The sequence below is a fragment of the Geotrypetes seraphini genome, chromosome 2, assembly GCF_902459505.1.
Source record: "Geotrypetes seraphini chromosome 2, aGeoSer1.1, whole genome shotgun sequence".
NCBI classification, from domain to species: Eukaryota; Metazoa; Chordata; class Amphibia; order Gymnophiona; family Dermophiidae; genus Geotrypetes; species Geotrypetes seraphini.
In genome coordinates, this window is record NC_047085.1 from 385,577,165 (window position 1) to 385,592,522 (window position 15,358).

General features: G+C 44.2%; 1 protein-coding gene across 4 annotated transcripts in view; it reads left to right on the forward strand.

The window, feature by feature from the left end:
* The window catches only part of ANKRD28 (ankyrin repeat domain 28), a 425,075-nt gene that overhangs the window by 185,616 nt on the left and 224,101 nt on the right, over positions 1–15,358 (forward strand). For all 4 annotated transcript variants that reach the window (XM_033930721.1, XM_033930723.1, XM_033930720.1 and 1 more), the window contains one exon: positions 14,374–14,586. In XM_033930721.1, the coding sequence (XP_033786612.1) occupies positions 14,374–14,586 (213 nt within the window). The remainder of the gene's footprint in view (positions 1–14,373; positions 14,587–15,358) is intronic.

Genomic DNA, 15,358 nt, shown 5'->3' on the forward strand with positions numbered 1-15,358 from the left:
ACCTATCTAGACCCTCCTTGAACCCCTGTAGCGTGCTCTGGCCTATCACAGCCTCCAGGAGCGCGTTCCATGTGTCCACCACCCTCTGAGTGAAAAAGAACTTCCTAGCATTTGTTCTAAACCTGCCCTTTTTAAATTTCTCCGAGTGCCCCCTTGTACTTGTGGCTCCCCACAGCCTGAAGAATTTGTCCCTGTCTACCTTCTCTATGCCCTTCATGATTTTGAAGGTTTCTATCATGTCTCCTCTAAGTCTCCGCTTTTCCAGGGAGAATAGCCCCAGCATTTCCAATCTGTCAGCGTATGAGAAGTTTTCCATACCTTTTATCAGCTTTGTCGCTCTTCTCTGGACTCCCTCAAGTATCGCCATGTCCTTTTTGAGGTACGGCGACCAGTACTGGACACAGTACTCCAGCTGTGGGCGCACCATCGCCCTATATAGCGGCAAAATGACTTCCTACGTCCTGGTTGTGATACCCTTTTTGATGATACCCAACATTCTGTTCGCTTTCTTTGAGGCTGTCGCACACTGTGCTGATGCTTTCAATGTTGTGTCTACCATCACCCACAGGTCTCTTTCAAGTTTGCTCACCCCCAGCAGCGATCCCCCCATTTTATAGTTGAACATCGGGTTCTTTTTCCCTACATGCATGACTTTGCATTTCTCAGTGTTAAAACTCATTTGCCATTTTCTTGCCCAGTCTTCCAGTCTCGTTAAGTCCCTTTGCAGGTCTTCACAGTCTTCCTTGGTTCTAACCCTGCTGTAGAGTTTGGTGTCATCCGCAAATTTAATGACCTCACAGTTCGTCCCTGTCTCCAAGTCGTTAATAAATACATTGAACAGGAGTGGTCCCAGCACTGACCCCTGTGGGACTCCACTCGTGACCCATTGCCATTCTGAGTAATGGCCCTTTACTCCAACCCTTTGTTTCCTGCCTGCCAGCCAGTGTTTGATCCATCGGTGGATATCCCCTTGTACCCCGTGGTTCCACAGCTTCTTAAGCAGCCGTTCGTGGGGTACCTTGTTGAAGGTTTTTTGGAAGTCAAGGTAAATGATGTCAATGGATTCCCCTTTATCCATCTGGCTGTTTATTCCCTCAAAAGAAGTACAGCAAGTTCGTGAGGCATGACCTTCCCTTGCAGAAGACGTGCTGGCTTGCCTTCAGCTGCCCATTGTTTTCTATGTGGCCGCAGATGGTGTCCTTAATCAGTGCTTCCATCATCTTTCCCGGAACCGAGGTCAAACTCACCGGCCTGTAGTTTCCCGGGTCACCCCTTGATCCTTTCTTGAAGATGGGCGTGACATTTGCTGTTTTCCAGTCTTCTGGGATCTCCCCTGTTTCTAAGGAAAGGTTACATATTTTGTGAAAAGTTTCTGCTATTTTGTTTCTCAACTCTTTTAGTACCCTTGGGTGGATGCCGTCTGGACCTGGTGATTTGGGGATTTTTCTTGCAAGAGAAAACTCAGAAACGTTAGCTTTGTGCGGTTGTTGGTAACTCTTGCACATACAAGTTGAGAATTTTCCATGGAGTGGCCTTCAGCTTCTGGGTGTGGTGATTGCAACACCCCAGCTGTCTAGATAAAAGCTGACTGCCAAGTCTACAAGGCCTGTAGTATAGTTGCTAGTACAGTGCCTGCCAAAGCTAGAAGGGAAGGTAGCTGTTTCTGCCTCTTTGTGGCACTTAAAGGAGTGCAAGTGTTTCCTCTAGTTGTAACATAAGGATAGTGCCAGGCAGAGTTCTACAGTCTATGTCCCAGAAATGGCAAAGAATGACCAGGAACAGGTATTTTAAACCACATTCATTATTGGTTTAACTATGAATTGATAATGAGTGTAAATGTTGGGCAGACTGGACGGACCATTAGGTCTTTTATGTTCTGTCATTTACTATGCTAATGTATTTCATAGAAGCATAGAAAATGAAGGTAGATAGAGACCATATGGCTTACCCATCCATTCCATCTACTTTCCATTCTTCTCCCTTACAGATCCTATGTACTTATCCCAAGCTTTCTTGAATTCTGATATAGTCCACAAGGATGCCACTGCATGTATGCACCTCCCTTTCTGTGAAAAAATATTTCCTTAGGTTACTCCCAAGTCTGTTCTCATTCACCTTTATCCTATGCCCCCTCATTCTAGAGATTCCTTTTAATTAAACAAGACTTGCCTCCTGTGCATATCTAGTGCGACAGACGCTCCATTCCTGAACCTGTGGGTGGTCAATCTCTTCTCGTGAGAATTCATCTAGGGAGCTTCATTAGTATTCTTTTGCTCCGCCTTCTATCCCTCTGGGCTGTTCTCCAATTCCTCAGTTGTCTCTCTACAAGTGAGATGGTAGGAGCTTGTCTTTTCTGCTTGTGTTTATTTTCAATAAAATTTGGTCTTTTTTGCTATCCGTTTGCAAGTCATTTCAGTTGTTTTTCAACCTTTTTTGGGCAAAGGCACACTTGTTTCATGAAAAAAATCACGAGGCACACCACCATTAGAAAATGTTAAAAAATTTAACTCTGTGCCTATATTGACTATATATAAAGTAATTCTCTTGAATAGGAATCAAATAAACACAAAGAAAGTATTTTATAATTACTTTATTATGAAATATTAAGTAAACAGAATAGTGAAAAATTATAAAATACTTTATTCAGTGCGAAACCTGGGCCTGTTTGGCTGAACACAAAGCTGATATTCTGGCTGGAATCGAAGAAAGACACACACGTAGCTCTTCGTCAACAGCTCTCAGTCTCTCTCTGTATTTGGTTTTTATAGCATACAAAAATAGACAAATAAACCCTCCATCCTTTTTATTAAACCACAATAGCAGTTTTTAGCGCAGGGAGCTGCGCTGAATGCCCAGCGCTGCTCTTGACGCTCATAGGCTCCCTGCGCTAAAAACCACTATTGCGGTTTAGTAAAAGGTGACCATATTGTAAAATATAGACAGCAGATATAAATTCAGAACTGTGCATAGTAAGTGAAGGGAAGTTTTCATCTCTGGGAATTTACCCAGTTAACTATTAAGTTATTTGGGCAAATTCCTTTGAAAACTGTGGTAATACTGCCTCCACTTTGCTAAATTTAAAATAAAATCATTTTTCCTACCTTGTCTGGTGATTTCTGGTTGCACTTTCTTCTTCTGACTGTGCATCCAATCTTTCTTCCCTTCTATCAGCCTGTATGCTTTCTCTCCTCCACACCTCATTCCCTCCCCCAACTTTTTCTTCCTCTCTCCCTGACCTTTCTTTCTTTTTTTCTGTTTCTCTTCTTTCCTTCTGTTTCCCTGCCTGCCCCCTTTCTTTCTTTCTCCCTGCCGTTCCCCAAGCCACTGCCACTGCCATCGGGGAACAGGACCCACCAATGGATAACAGGCCCCAAAGCCGACGCCGACGCATGCTCTCCCTGACGTCAATTCTGCAATCGGAGAGGAAGTTCCGCCCAGCCAGGCAGCGATTGGCTGGCCCGAACTTCCTCTCCGACTGCAGAATTGACGTCGGGGAGAAGAAGACTTATCGGCTCGATAGATTAGATCGCCAAGACAAAGTGAGTCCTGGGTGATTGACTCACTTTGCCTTGGCGAGCTACTGGCGCCCCTGCCTTAGAACACTGCCTAGGACCCTGGGGGAGCCCGGGCCCCCTGTCAGCTCCGGGCCCCTGAATGCAGGACTGGTAGTACTGCCCTGATGGCGGCCCTGCGGCACACCAGGCAACATCTCGCGGCACACTAGTGTGTCGCGGAACAGCGGTTGAAAAACACTGCTGTAGAGTATCCCGCTCGGGACAGCTCTGGATGCAGGAGAGCACAGACTGAGGTCAAGGATGTGCTTACAAGGAGCAGTCTACTTTGCAGTATACCCACTTGAAAAGCCTGCATTATCAGTTTAGGGGCTCAGGAACCATTCCTTTAGGAGTAAGGCTTGCCCCCAGGTCCGTCTGCAGTGGGCTTGAGCGTAGGCTGAGCGGCTCCATGACATTTTTTCCAGGATCAGGACTGGCACCTTTCCTTCCCCCATTTGCACGTATGAGGTCTGGTGGGGGTTGAAGTCTCCGGCAGGTTAATTGTGCCCGAGAGGTAATCCGAAGACATAAGCAGTCCAGGTTCCAGGCTTGTTGAGGCAGAAGTTCTCCCTATAAACTATTTACAGCTTCCACAGTTGCAGCTTCCGGCACACAGCATTGCCTAGTAACAGGCTGACAGCCTGCTAAACAAATCGGTGGGGGGAAGGTCTTTTAAATTAATTTTTTTTTTGTTCTGGGGTTAAGAGTTAGGTTCCCCCACCTCTAAAATCCCCAAATCGCTAGTATTTGGTCTCCAATGTAGCTCCCCAGGCCGTTTTGGCACTAAAATCACTGCCATGGAGGCCATCTTAGTTTTCCCAGTTTGAAAATATGAGGGACGTTCATTAATTTATCTACCTGAGTATGAAAGAAAGTATCAAGAGTGTTGAAACAAGGCTATGCTTGTTGTGACATGTCTCTAGGTTACTCATTCACAGTTGTGGCTCACAGCGAGTCTAACATTCGAAAAGACAGGATGTCAGAAGAGTCCTTGTGCGAATCAAGTAAGAAACTACTAGATTTGGAGTACCATTCAGTGATAAAATTTTTCACAAAAGAAGGGAAAAAGCCAAAGGAGATCCATGACTGTAGCTTATGGTGACTGCCCCATCATCCTGCAAAGTAAACTTTTGGAGTAAGCAGTTTAAGTGAGGTAGAGAGTCCGTTGTAGATGACCCTCACATTGGACGGCCTGTGGAAACAACTTCCACAGAAATGTGCAAGAAAGTTGAGGGTTTAACTTTGTTAGACAGATGAATTAAGGTTTCCTGAAACCTGAAGAAAGGCATCTCTGCAGGTACAGTTTGGAAAACAATTCATGAAAAGTTGGGCAAGCCCAAGGTTAATGCGAGATGGATTCCAAGAATGCTGATGCCATGTTAGAAGGCCACGAGAATGCAATTCTGTCAGGAGAACTTGGAGATGCTCCGTGAAGACCAAGTGAATTTTTTTCATCGTTTGGTTCATGTTCAATTTATTTGATATACTGCAAATATAAAACCAAAGAGAAATCTGAGACTTGGGTCTATCACAGAGATCCTGAGTCCAAAATAGAGTCAATGCAGTGGAAGCACAAGTTATCATCCATCCCAAAAAAGTTCAAGGCAGGCAAAATCTTGGCAACCGTCTTCTGGGATGATAAAGGATTTTTGCTTCTCGAGTTTGTGCCACACAAGACAATCATAACTGGGGAGAGTTACACCAACACAATGATCACTTTGTGGGAGTCAATCAAGGAGAAAAGATGATGAAAACTTCACGACAATGTACCAGGAGGCAAAGTTCAGTTGTGGATTAGGAATTGGTTATCAGATAGAAAATAGAGGGTAGGATTAAATGGTCATGATGAGGCGCCACACTGTGCTTCCCGCGATGTGGGTCGTTGTTTTGCGGTGGAGTGGTGGGGCTGAGGCGTCCTTTTCGGTGCTGTGTGGCCATTTTTGAGGACTGCTCGGTCCGGACCATCCAGTATATACTGGGCTTGTGGACGCATATTCATTGTGCATTAGGTGATAGGTGCTATTTTAAATGTAAATGTCTGCTCAATTTGCTGTGCAAGTTTACTGCACATATATGCTAAGTATGTTTACATTTCTGCATTTGATAGGTGACAAACATTGTTTATTGTTTAAATATGAGTTTCGTGAAGATCTTATGTGTAAGAAGTTTTTTTTTTTTTTTTTTTATCAACGCTTAAATTTAGGTGCAAAAGAACAGGTGCAGATGTTGCTGGTATGCCTCCTCCCGCCCCCATCTCTGCACAGGCTTTCCACGCATATAATTTGAATACCTTTAGCCTGAATATATGATGAAGTGTTGCATGATGCAATGTCCACAGTACTGAAGTATTACCAAACCCAAAATTCACTTTTCAGAAGAAGAATGATCTAAGGAGAAAGCAAAACCATTGCTGGTGCAATTCAGCAAGAAAAAGTGACTATCACTGAGTGACTATCATTGAGTGACTATCATTGAAGACACTACAGGGATTCAAAGAAGGTTTGGATAAATTCTTGAAGGAAAAGGGGATTGAGGGATACAGATAGAAGTAAGGATAGGTTTTTTTTAGGGCAGGGAACACTTGACAGGTCATGGACCTGATGGGCCGCCGCGGGTGCGGACCGCTGGGTGCGATGGACCTCTGGTCTGATCCCAGTGGAGGCAACTTCTTATGTTCTTATGTTCTTATGTCATTTTTCTCAATGGAGGAGAGTAAACAGTGGAGTGCCGTAGTGATTTGTTCTGGGACCAGTGCTATTTAACTTATTTATAAATGATCTGGAAATTGGAATGACAAGTGCAATGATTAAATTTGCAAATGATACTAAATTGTTCAAAGTTGTTAAAACGCATGTGGATTGTGAAACATTGTAGGCAGACCGTAGAAAATTGGAAGACTGGGTGTCCAAGTGGCAGATGAAATTTAATGTGGAGAAATGCAAAGTGATGCATGTTGGGAAGAATAACCCAAATAATAGTTCCTGGATGCTAGGGTCCACCCTGGGGGTTAGCGCCCAAGAAAGGGATCTGGGTGTCATTGTAGACAATACAATGAAACCTTCCATCCTATGTGTGGCGGTGGCCAAAAAAATCAAACAGGATGCTAGGAATTATTAAAAAAAGGGATGGTTAACAAAGACTAAAGATGATATAATGCCTCTGTATCCCTCCATGGTGTGACCTCATCTGGAGTATTGCGTTCAATTCTGGTCTCCTTATCTCAAGAAAGGTATACCGTATTAACCCCAACTATAGGCTGTTCCACATGATAGGCCTCCCCATTCGATAGGCTGCAGAAAATGCTGAGTTACATTTTAAAACTGTTAGATAAGCCACACCATGTTACTAGCCGTGGCTTATCTAACAGTTACTAGTCGAAATGAGGTAAACTGTGGCTTATCTAGAGTAGTTGAACTTTTTAAAAAATCATTCCCCCCGTACTTTTTAAAAAACCCCTTAAATACCTCCCTTGCTGGACGGCTGCCGGTTGCCTCCTCCCTCCTCCAATCTCGCTGTGCAGGGCAGGTGTGATCTTCTCGATCTCAAGCCTGGCCCCATGCTGCTTCCTGAATGGCTACCATCGCGAGAATTGAATCATCCACCCTATAGTCCTGACCTGGCTCCTTCGGATTATTTCTTGTTTTCTAGTTTTGAAGAAATCTCTCCATGGACAGCGGTTTTCAAGTGATGAAGACATCAAGCAAGCTGTGATGCCCTGGTTTGAAGGTGAAACAAGAATTCTTTTCAATAGGGCTAGTCATTGCAGGAAAAGTGAATGAATTGTATGGAGCTAGCAGGAGACTATATTGAAAACTAAAAAATTTTTTGAAAAATTTTCATTCCTGCTGAGGTAGATATTATTGAACGCCCCTCATAAAAGCCTCTATCTGCCTCAAAACATTTTGCTTAAAAACAGGTGTGATGGATTTTTCAGGCCAGGATAAGCTCTCAGGCTCCATGTGATTCATAGCACACCAGCATAAAAAAGCCTTACAGACTTTGGCATAAGACGCCATAGTAAAGGGTTTCATCAAGCACAAAAAAAAAAAAAAAATCGAGATAACTACATCCGATAAAACGTGCTTCCTCTAAGCTGAGCGCTCAAGAGCCATGCTGTAAGACTAATGCACCATGGGATCTCCATGGGCACTGGCCCCTGACTGAGAAGATACTGATGAAGAGGGAACCGGAGTCTCTCACCCCATGGAAAACGGATGAGACCCGCATACCATGGGCATTGAGGCCAGTCTGAAGCTACTAGAATCACCAGGTCGGGATGCGTTGCTATCCATTGGAAGACCTGACCAACCAGAGTTCATTGATGGAACATCATGCAGGTGCTCGTGAACTAGCCAGGGTCAAGCCAAAGCATCCGGCCCTAGCTTCCTCACTATTCATCGACTGAAAAAGCACCCAGCCTTTGAGTTCGCTACCAAAATTAACAAGTTCTCTGGGGCTGACCCCAGTTCTGTACAATCAGACAGAATGCCTCCTAGGAGAGAGACCATGTTCCTGGGTCCAGGATCTGTTGGCTGAGGAAGTCTGCCTGAACATTGTCGACTCTGGCCATGTGGGCTACCGAAAAAGATAGAAAATGTGCTTCCTCCGAGTGGAACGCAGATAATCTTTCTGGCCTAAGAGAGAGATAGCACTAGAGCTACCTCCTTAAGCACGTACACTACTGCTGTGGCGTTGTCGGAAAAACTTGTACCACTGGACCTTTCAGAAGAGGCTGGAGAGTGAGTTGCGCCAGCCAAATTGCCCAAAGCTGCAGACAATTGGTCAACCAACATTTTGGACCAGGAGTCCACTGAATGGAGCGGGCCCCGCAGTGAACCCACAACCCAACATGCTGTCATCCATCCTAAAAGTCATCCACTCGGAAATCTGAAGAAGCCAGCCCTGCAGGAGAACCTCCCCCTGAAACCACCAGCTCAAGTTGCTGCTAGCTGGAAAATGCTGCGGAGACCACCGAGATAGGAGGGACTCCTGTAAAGGGCACATGGGCTTACTGGATCAGGGGATTGCCTCCAAAGAGACACCAAAACTGGCAGATAAAACCTAGCCGAGGGAGCCGAACGGTCCAGGAGAAGTCTGATCTGTTGTCGAAGGTTCCGTCTGTGTGCCTTGAGAAGAAATACATGACCCTGTCTGGAGATGACGAGAAGCCCCAGAAACTCCAGGGACTGGGAGGATGCCAAGCGTCTCTTCTTGAACTTGCCAACACCTGCAGCAGAGACACTACTGTCTCCACTGCACTTTCGTACACCCAACGAGATGGAGCTCAAATCAACCAGCTGTCCCGGGAAGGGTGGACTTGGACCCCCTGCTGGCGAAAAGATGCCACAACTTCCATCACTTTGATGAAAGTGCAGGCGCTGTTGCAGAACATGGAAATGCAGAAACCTGCAATGCGTCGGGTAGATTGTAATATGGAGGTAAGCCCCTGCGCCTTGAAATCCGGGTTGGTTTCACTCCAAACACATACAGCCTGCGCTTGGAACTGGCAAGCAGACTCCCATAGCAAGGGACCCCGAGTCTAGAAATTATGGCACACAGCAGGCTGGCTCCACAGATCCACCAGAGTTTCTCTGTGAAGCAGCAGTCTGGCAACGTGGGATTGCATCCTTTCCTCTGACAGGGGACCACTTGGAAGGGGTCTCAAGGCACTGAAGCTGCCGAGAAAACAAACTTTAAGCAAACAAGAAAAAGAATTGGACCAACTGCAAAGACTTCTGCATGGATTGTTTGCAGAAATTGTAACTGGATATGTTTGCTAGCTCTCAGGCTAAGGGGATGCATGTTTAGAAAAGCTTGTGGATTTCTGTAACTCCTGGATTGCAGATTGGGATTGAACACCTAGCGTATGGAATCCTACAGGGACTAACAGAGAGAAGATTATCAAAGGTATAAACCTAATCTTCCAATGTAGTGTTTTGATATTTTATTAAAATTCAGTTTTTTTCATATTCGTAACTGAAATTCTGTTACACAAAGCATACAAATCCTACAAGTGGGTTAAATCCCCCCAATTGTGAGCTGTTGCAGAAGGAATCATACTTTTTCTTCAGCACCACCTACTTCCTCAGTGGTCTGTACTGCCTCTCTTCAGTTTTTCCTTCGGCAAGCAAACTGGAAGGTGTCTCTTTCTGATCTGTAGCAGAAAGCCGTACTGTTAGTATTACAGACCTGGGGAAATCCCTGGAAGGCAAAGCCACTGGGGTGTTTTCAGACAATGCCATAGTAGTAGCACATGCCAACCGGCAGAGAGGCACCAGAAGTGCTCCACTAAGATTGGCAGCCCAGTTGTTCCATTGAGTAGAGAACCTTCTGCTGGCAATCTCTGTGGCACATGTAGCAGGAGTGGAGAATGTTCAAGCCGACTATCTCAGCCGGGCAGCCTGTCAAAGTATTGTGCAGTATTGGGAACGACCAATATTGCAGTATTCGGGACGATCTGATGGCTTTGGCAAAAACAAGATATCAAACTGTTCTTCAGTTTAAGATCCAAGTCAGGAAGCACCAGACTAGATGCTTTAGTTCAACCGTGGCCAGAGAAAGAGCTCCTGTACGTATTTCCTCTATGCCCTATAATAGGCGGGGTTTTCCACAGAATAGCTCTCCACCCGGGATTGGTAATTCAGGTAGCTCCAAATTGGCCATGATGGTCTTGGTATGTGGATCTAGTGCATCTGCAGAGAGATAAAGGTCTCAAATTACTGGTACATCTAGATTTACTGTCAGAGGGTCCAGTACCCATGGAAAATTCAGAACATTTTGGTCTTAACGGCATGGCACTTGAGCACACAGCTTTAGCACAGAAAAGGTATTTGGAGTTGGTTATTGCTACTATCCTTAGAGCTAAGAAACTGGCAACGCTCTCAGCATATTTGGTGTGCTAAAGACAATGTGGAACCTTTCAGGGCTCCGATTTCGGTAGTCCTAGCATTTCTGCAGGTTGGACTTATAAAGGGTCTAGCGGTTGGATCTCTCAGGATACAGGTATTTGGCCTGTCGTGCTTCAGAGCCAAATTGGGAAAGGGTTCTCTGGCTTCTCAGCCAGATATAGCCAGATTGAAGGGTGATACTCGGGCTGCATCCTCCGTTAAGTTATTCAGAGTAGTGAGGACACAGAAGGATTGCGAAGACCTACAATGAGACATAAACACACTTGAGGAATGGGCTAAGAAATGGCAAATGAGGTTCAACGTGGATAAGTGCAAGGTGATGCATGTCGGTAACAAAAATCATATGCACGAATACAGGATGTCCGGTGCTATACTCAGAGAGAGCCCCCAGGAAAGAGACTTTGGAGTACTTGTAGACAAGTCAATGAAACCGTCCGCGCAAAGCGCAGCAGTGGCGAAAAGGGCAAACAGAATGCTAGGAATGATTAAGAAGGGGATCACAAACAGATCTGTAAAGGTTATCATACTGTTGTACTGGGCCATGGTACGCCCTCACCTGGAATACTGTGTCCAACACTGGACGCCGTACATGAAAAGGGACATAATACTACTCGAAAGGGTCCAGAGAAGAGCGACAAAAAAGGGACTGGAGGAGTTGCTGTACAATGAGAGACTAGAGAAACTGGGCCTCTTCTCCCTTGAAAAGAGGAGACTGAGAGGGGACATGAGCAAAACATTAAATATATTGAAGGGAATTGACTTAGTAGAGAAAGAGAGATTGTTCACCCTCTCCAAGGTGAAGAGAACGAGAGGGCACCCCCTAAAGTTAAAAGGGAATAGATTCCGTACAAACGTAAGGAAGTTCTTCACCCAGAGAGTGGTAGAAATCTGGAATGCTGTTCTGGAGGCTGTTATATGGGAAAGCACCCTTCAGGGATTCAAGAAAAGGTTGGATAAGTTCCTACTGGAACAGAACATACACAGGTAAGGCCACTGCGTGAGCAGACTGCTGGTCTGACCCAGCAGTGGCAAATCTTATGTTCTTATGTTAAGACAGTCTTTCCTAGTGGCTTTCACCTTGGTAAGGCAAGTCTCTGAGTTGCAGGCGCTTTCATACTGAAAGCCATTCCTAAAGGTTATAGATGCCGAAGTCTCTCTGTACACGGTTCCTTTCTTGCTAAAGGTAGTTTTGGTTTTTTATATCAATCGAGAAGTTCGACTGCCTGCATTTCAGCCCACTGTTTCAAAGAAACAGGGCAAACTGTTGAAGTTATTGTGTGTGAGAAGAGTTCTCTGGTATCTCAAAGTGACAAATGTCTTTTGCCTTTCCAACTATCTATTGCCAGATAGATTCACATGGTGATTTTGTCAGCACATATGGGTAGTGGTAAACAGCCACCAATATCTTTGAGAGATCATTCCACAAGAAGTGTAGCTTCTTCATGGATGGAGGCCCAGGCGATCCCAACCAAAGAAATTGACAGAGCAGCTACATTGTCCACACTTCATACTTTTACAAGCTTTTATAGCGTAAACGAAGTAGTGCAAATGTATGACACTTTTGGGTCCTCAATGTTAAGGACAGGCTCATCTGTCCCGCCCTAGATTCCAGGAATTGCTTTGATACGTCCCACTTGTCAGGACTAGTATTCCTTGTATAACAGAAAGGAAGATTATGTCCTTACCTTGATAATCTTATTTCTGTTAGCATAGCATACAAGTCCTGATGCACCACCCTGTCAGCGTAATTAGTTGCCTTCTTGATATATTTGACAAGTATGTCTATCCAGAACCTGAGATCTTCTCATGCCAGTCAGGTATTATGAATAATGTATCATGATATCATTACAAATGCAATTGAGAATTTACAAGCTCCATAAATGTTAGTTCTGGTTGCATTCAGATAGGTGGGGAGGTTGTTCCACTTATATGATATGTTTTGATTAACATTGTTCATTATACTTGTTATAGAGCAGAACAGAAGTCTTATCAGGAAAGTTCCCCATACCTCCCACAGGAAGACTGTTCTGTGCATCTACCACCCGTCTGCAGAGTATTTCCTTAGATAACTCTGGAGCCTATCACCTCTTAACTTCATCCTAAGCCCTCTCATTGAAAAGTTTCCTTTCAAATAGACTCGACTCATGCATGTTTACATTACGTAGATATTTAAATATCTATCATATCTCCCCTCACCCGCCTTTCCTCCAAAGTATACAGATTGTGATCTTTAAGTCTGTCCCCATACGCCTTATGATGAAGACCACATACCATTTTAGTAACCTTCCTCTGGACCGACTCCATCCTTTTTATATCTTTTTGAAGGTGTGGCCTCCAGAATTGTACACACAATTCTAAATGAGGTCTCACCAAAGTCTTATACAGGGGCATCAATACTTCCTTTTTCCTACTGGCCATACCTCTTCCTATGCAACCTAGCATCCTTCTAGCTTTCGCCGTCACCTTTTCAGCCTGTTTGGCTACCTTAAGATAATCACACCCAAGTCCTGCTCTTCTGTCATGCACATAAATTCTTCACCCCTTAAACTGTATCGTTCCCTGTGGTTTTTGCAGCCCAAATGCATGATCTTGCATTTCTTAGCATTAAATTTTAGCTGCAGAATTTCAGACCATTCTTCAAGCTTCGCCAGATCTTTGTTCATGTTATTCACATCCGGCATGTCTACTCTATTGCAGATTTTAGTATCATCTGCAAAGAGGCAAATCTTGCCCTACAACCCTTCAGCAATATCATTTATAAAAATGTTAAAAAGAACAGGACCAAGAACAGAACCATGAGGCACACTACTGGTAATATCCCTTTCCTCAGAGCGATCTCCATTGATCACTACCCTTTGTCCCCTTCCACTCAACCAGTTCCTGACCCAGCCCGTCACTTTGAGACCCATCCCGAAGGCACTCGGTTTATTTATTAGATGTCAGTATGGAACACTGTCAAAGGCTTTGCTAAAATCTAAATACACCACATCTAACGCACATCCTCTATCCAATTCTCTGGTCAACTAGTCAAAGAAATTGATCTGTTTTAAAAGCGTTTCCATTAATTTGCATACCACAGAAGTCAGACTTCCCAGCTTTTAATTCCCTACTTCTTCCTTACTGCCACTTTTGTGGAGAGGGACCACATCAGCCCTTCTCCAGTCCTCTGGTACCACTCCTGACTCGAGAGACTCGTTGAAAAGGTCAGTCAGTGGAGCTACCAGAACTTCCCTAAGTTCCTTCAGCACCCTTGGATGTACACCATCCGGCCCCACTTTAATCATAAAATTCTAATGCATGTAATTAAAGGGCAGACTAGATCAGTGTTTCTCAACTTCTTCAAGCCAAGTACCTCCTAAGTCTAACAAATATCAACCGAGTACCCCCACCCAAGCTCCGCCCCAGAGTCCACCCCCATAAAATACAGAGGCAGGGAGCTGGTAGGTAGGGGAATCGGGAATGAAGCCTGCCATCTGCCAGTGCCCCATAAGCGTTTTTTTTCTGCAGCGTTCTGTGTAGGCTGGCAGGCAGATGGCAGTAGGCTGGCTTCGTTGTGCCTCCGGCTGCCCGAAGTTTTTAAAATACAGCGGCGGGGAGCTGGTAGATGGAGGAATCAGGAACTGGGGAAAGGTCGGATCCAGCTGAGAGGCGTGGGGGTTGGGATTGGGTTGGCTTTGATGGAGGGGGGCAGGCAGGAAGGAGGGATCCCCTGCGGTGGAGGCAGGCAGGCAATATATGTGGCAGCTTGTACCCCCAACAAGCAGCTCGTGTGCCCCTAAGGGTACGCATACCACGTGTTGAGAAACACTGGACTAGATGGACTATTCAGGTCTTTATCTGCTGCCATTTACTATGTTACTATGTTTTGATAGGATGTAATCTAATCTGTTCATCAATGTTTTTTTCTACAGATGAATGAACCAAATGCTTATGGAAACACACCCCTTCATGTAGCTTGTTACAATGGCCAAGATGTTGTGGTGAACGAACTAATAGATTGCGGTGCTAATGTAAATCAAGTGAATGAAAGAGGGTTTACTCCTTTGCACTTTGCTGCTGCGTCAACACACGGAGCATTATGTTTAGAACTTTTGGTCTCTAATGGAGCTGATGTAAATATTAAGGTATGTAAGCTTATGTTTCTCTCACACACAATTTGTGCATTTATGCATGTATGTGCAGACATAGGTCTGTAGATGCTCTTGTTCAGGCCATTTCCATGCTTTATCAGCATGTAAATCAGCATGTTGCCTGTTTATAGAGGCAACATGCTGATAAAGACCTCTAGCGCAGCTTGATAAAAGGGAGCCATAATGCCCTAAATCTTAAACCAATTAAAAATGTATTTGTTTCTCCTTATTTAGGAGGCTTGATTGATTAGATCAGGATGTGTTTGACATTTATTCAGTGTTATCTTGCTTTTTCGGACTTCTATTGTTTTAATAATAATAATAATAATAACTTTATTTTTGTATACTGCAGTATGTGTTTTGTAAATAAATAAAATATGTATGAAATAGATACAAGCCAAATGAAAAAGTGCCAAACACACATACATACATCCCTCTCTCTCTCATATATATTACATGCACACTTTCTTTTTATTTATCGTCAAATATATTTTATTGAGCACCAATAAAAACAACAATCAGAAACAAGGACAAGGATCAACAAGGCAGCTCTAATTTGCACATGATAATCCAGCAAACCCATCCCACCAACCCAACCCACAACCCATCCCCCCCCTCCCACTTTCTTTTTATTTATATCTAATTCATATTTTTCTTCCAGGATGAGTTATTTAAAAATGTAGCTAAGTTCTGTTACATAAAATGGGACCTGCTTGCAATGAAATATCTCATTAATATTAACCCATATTAGGAACTGTAGTTATAT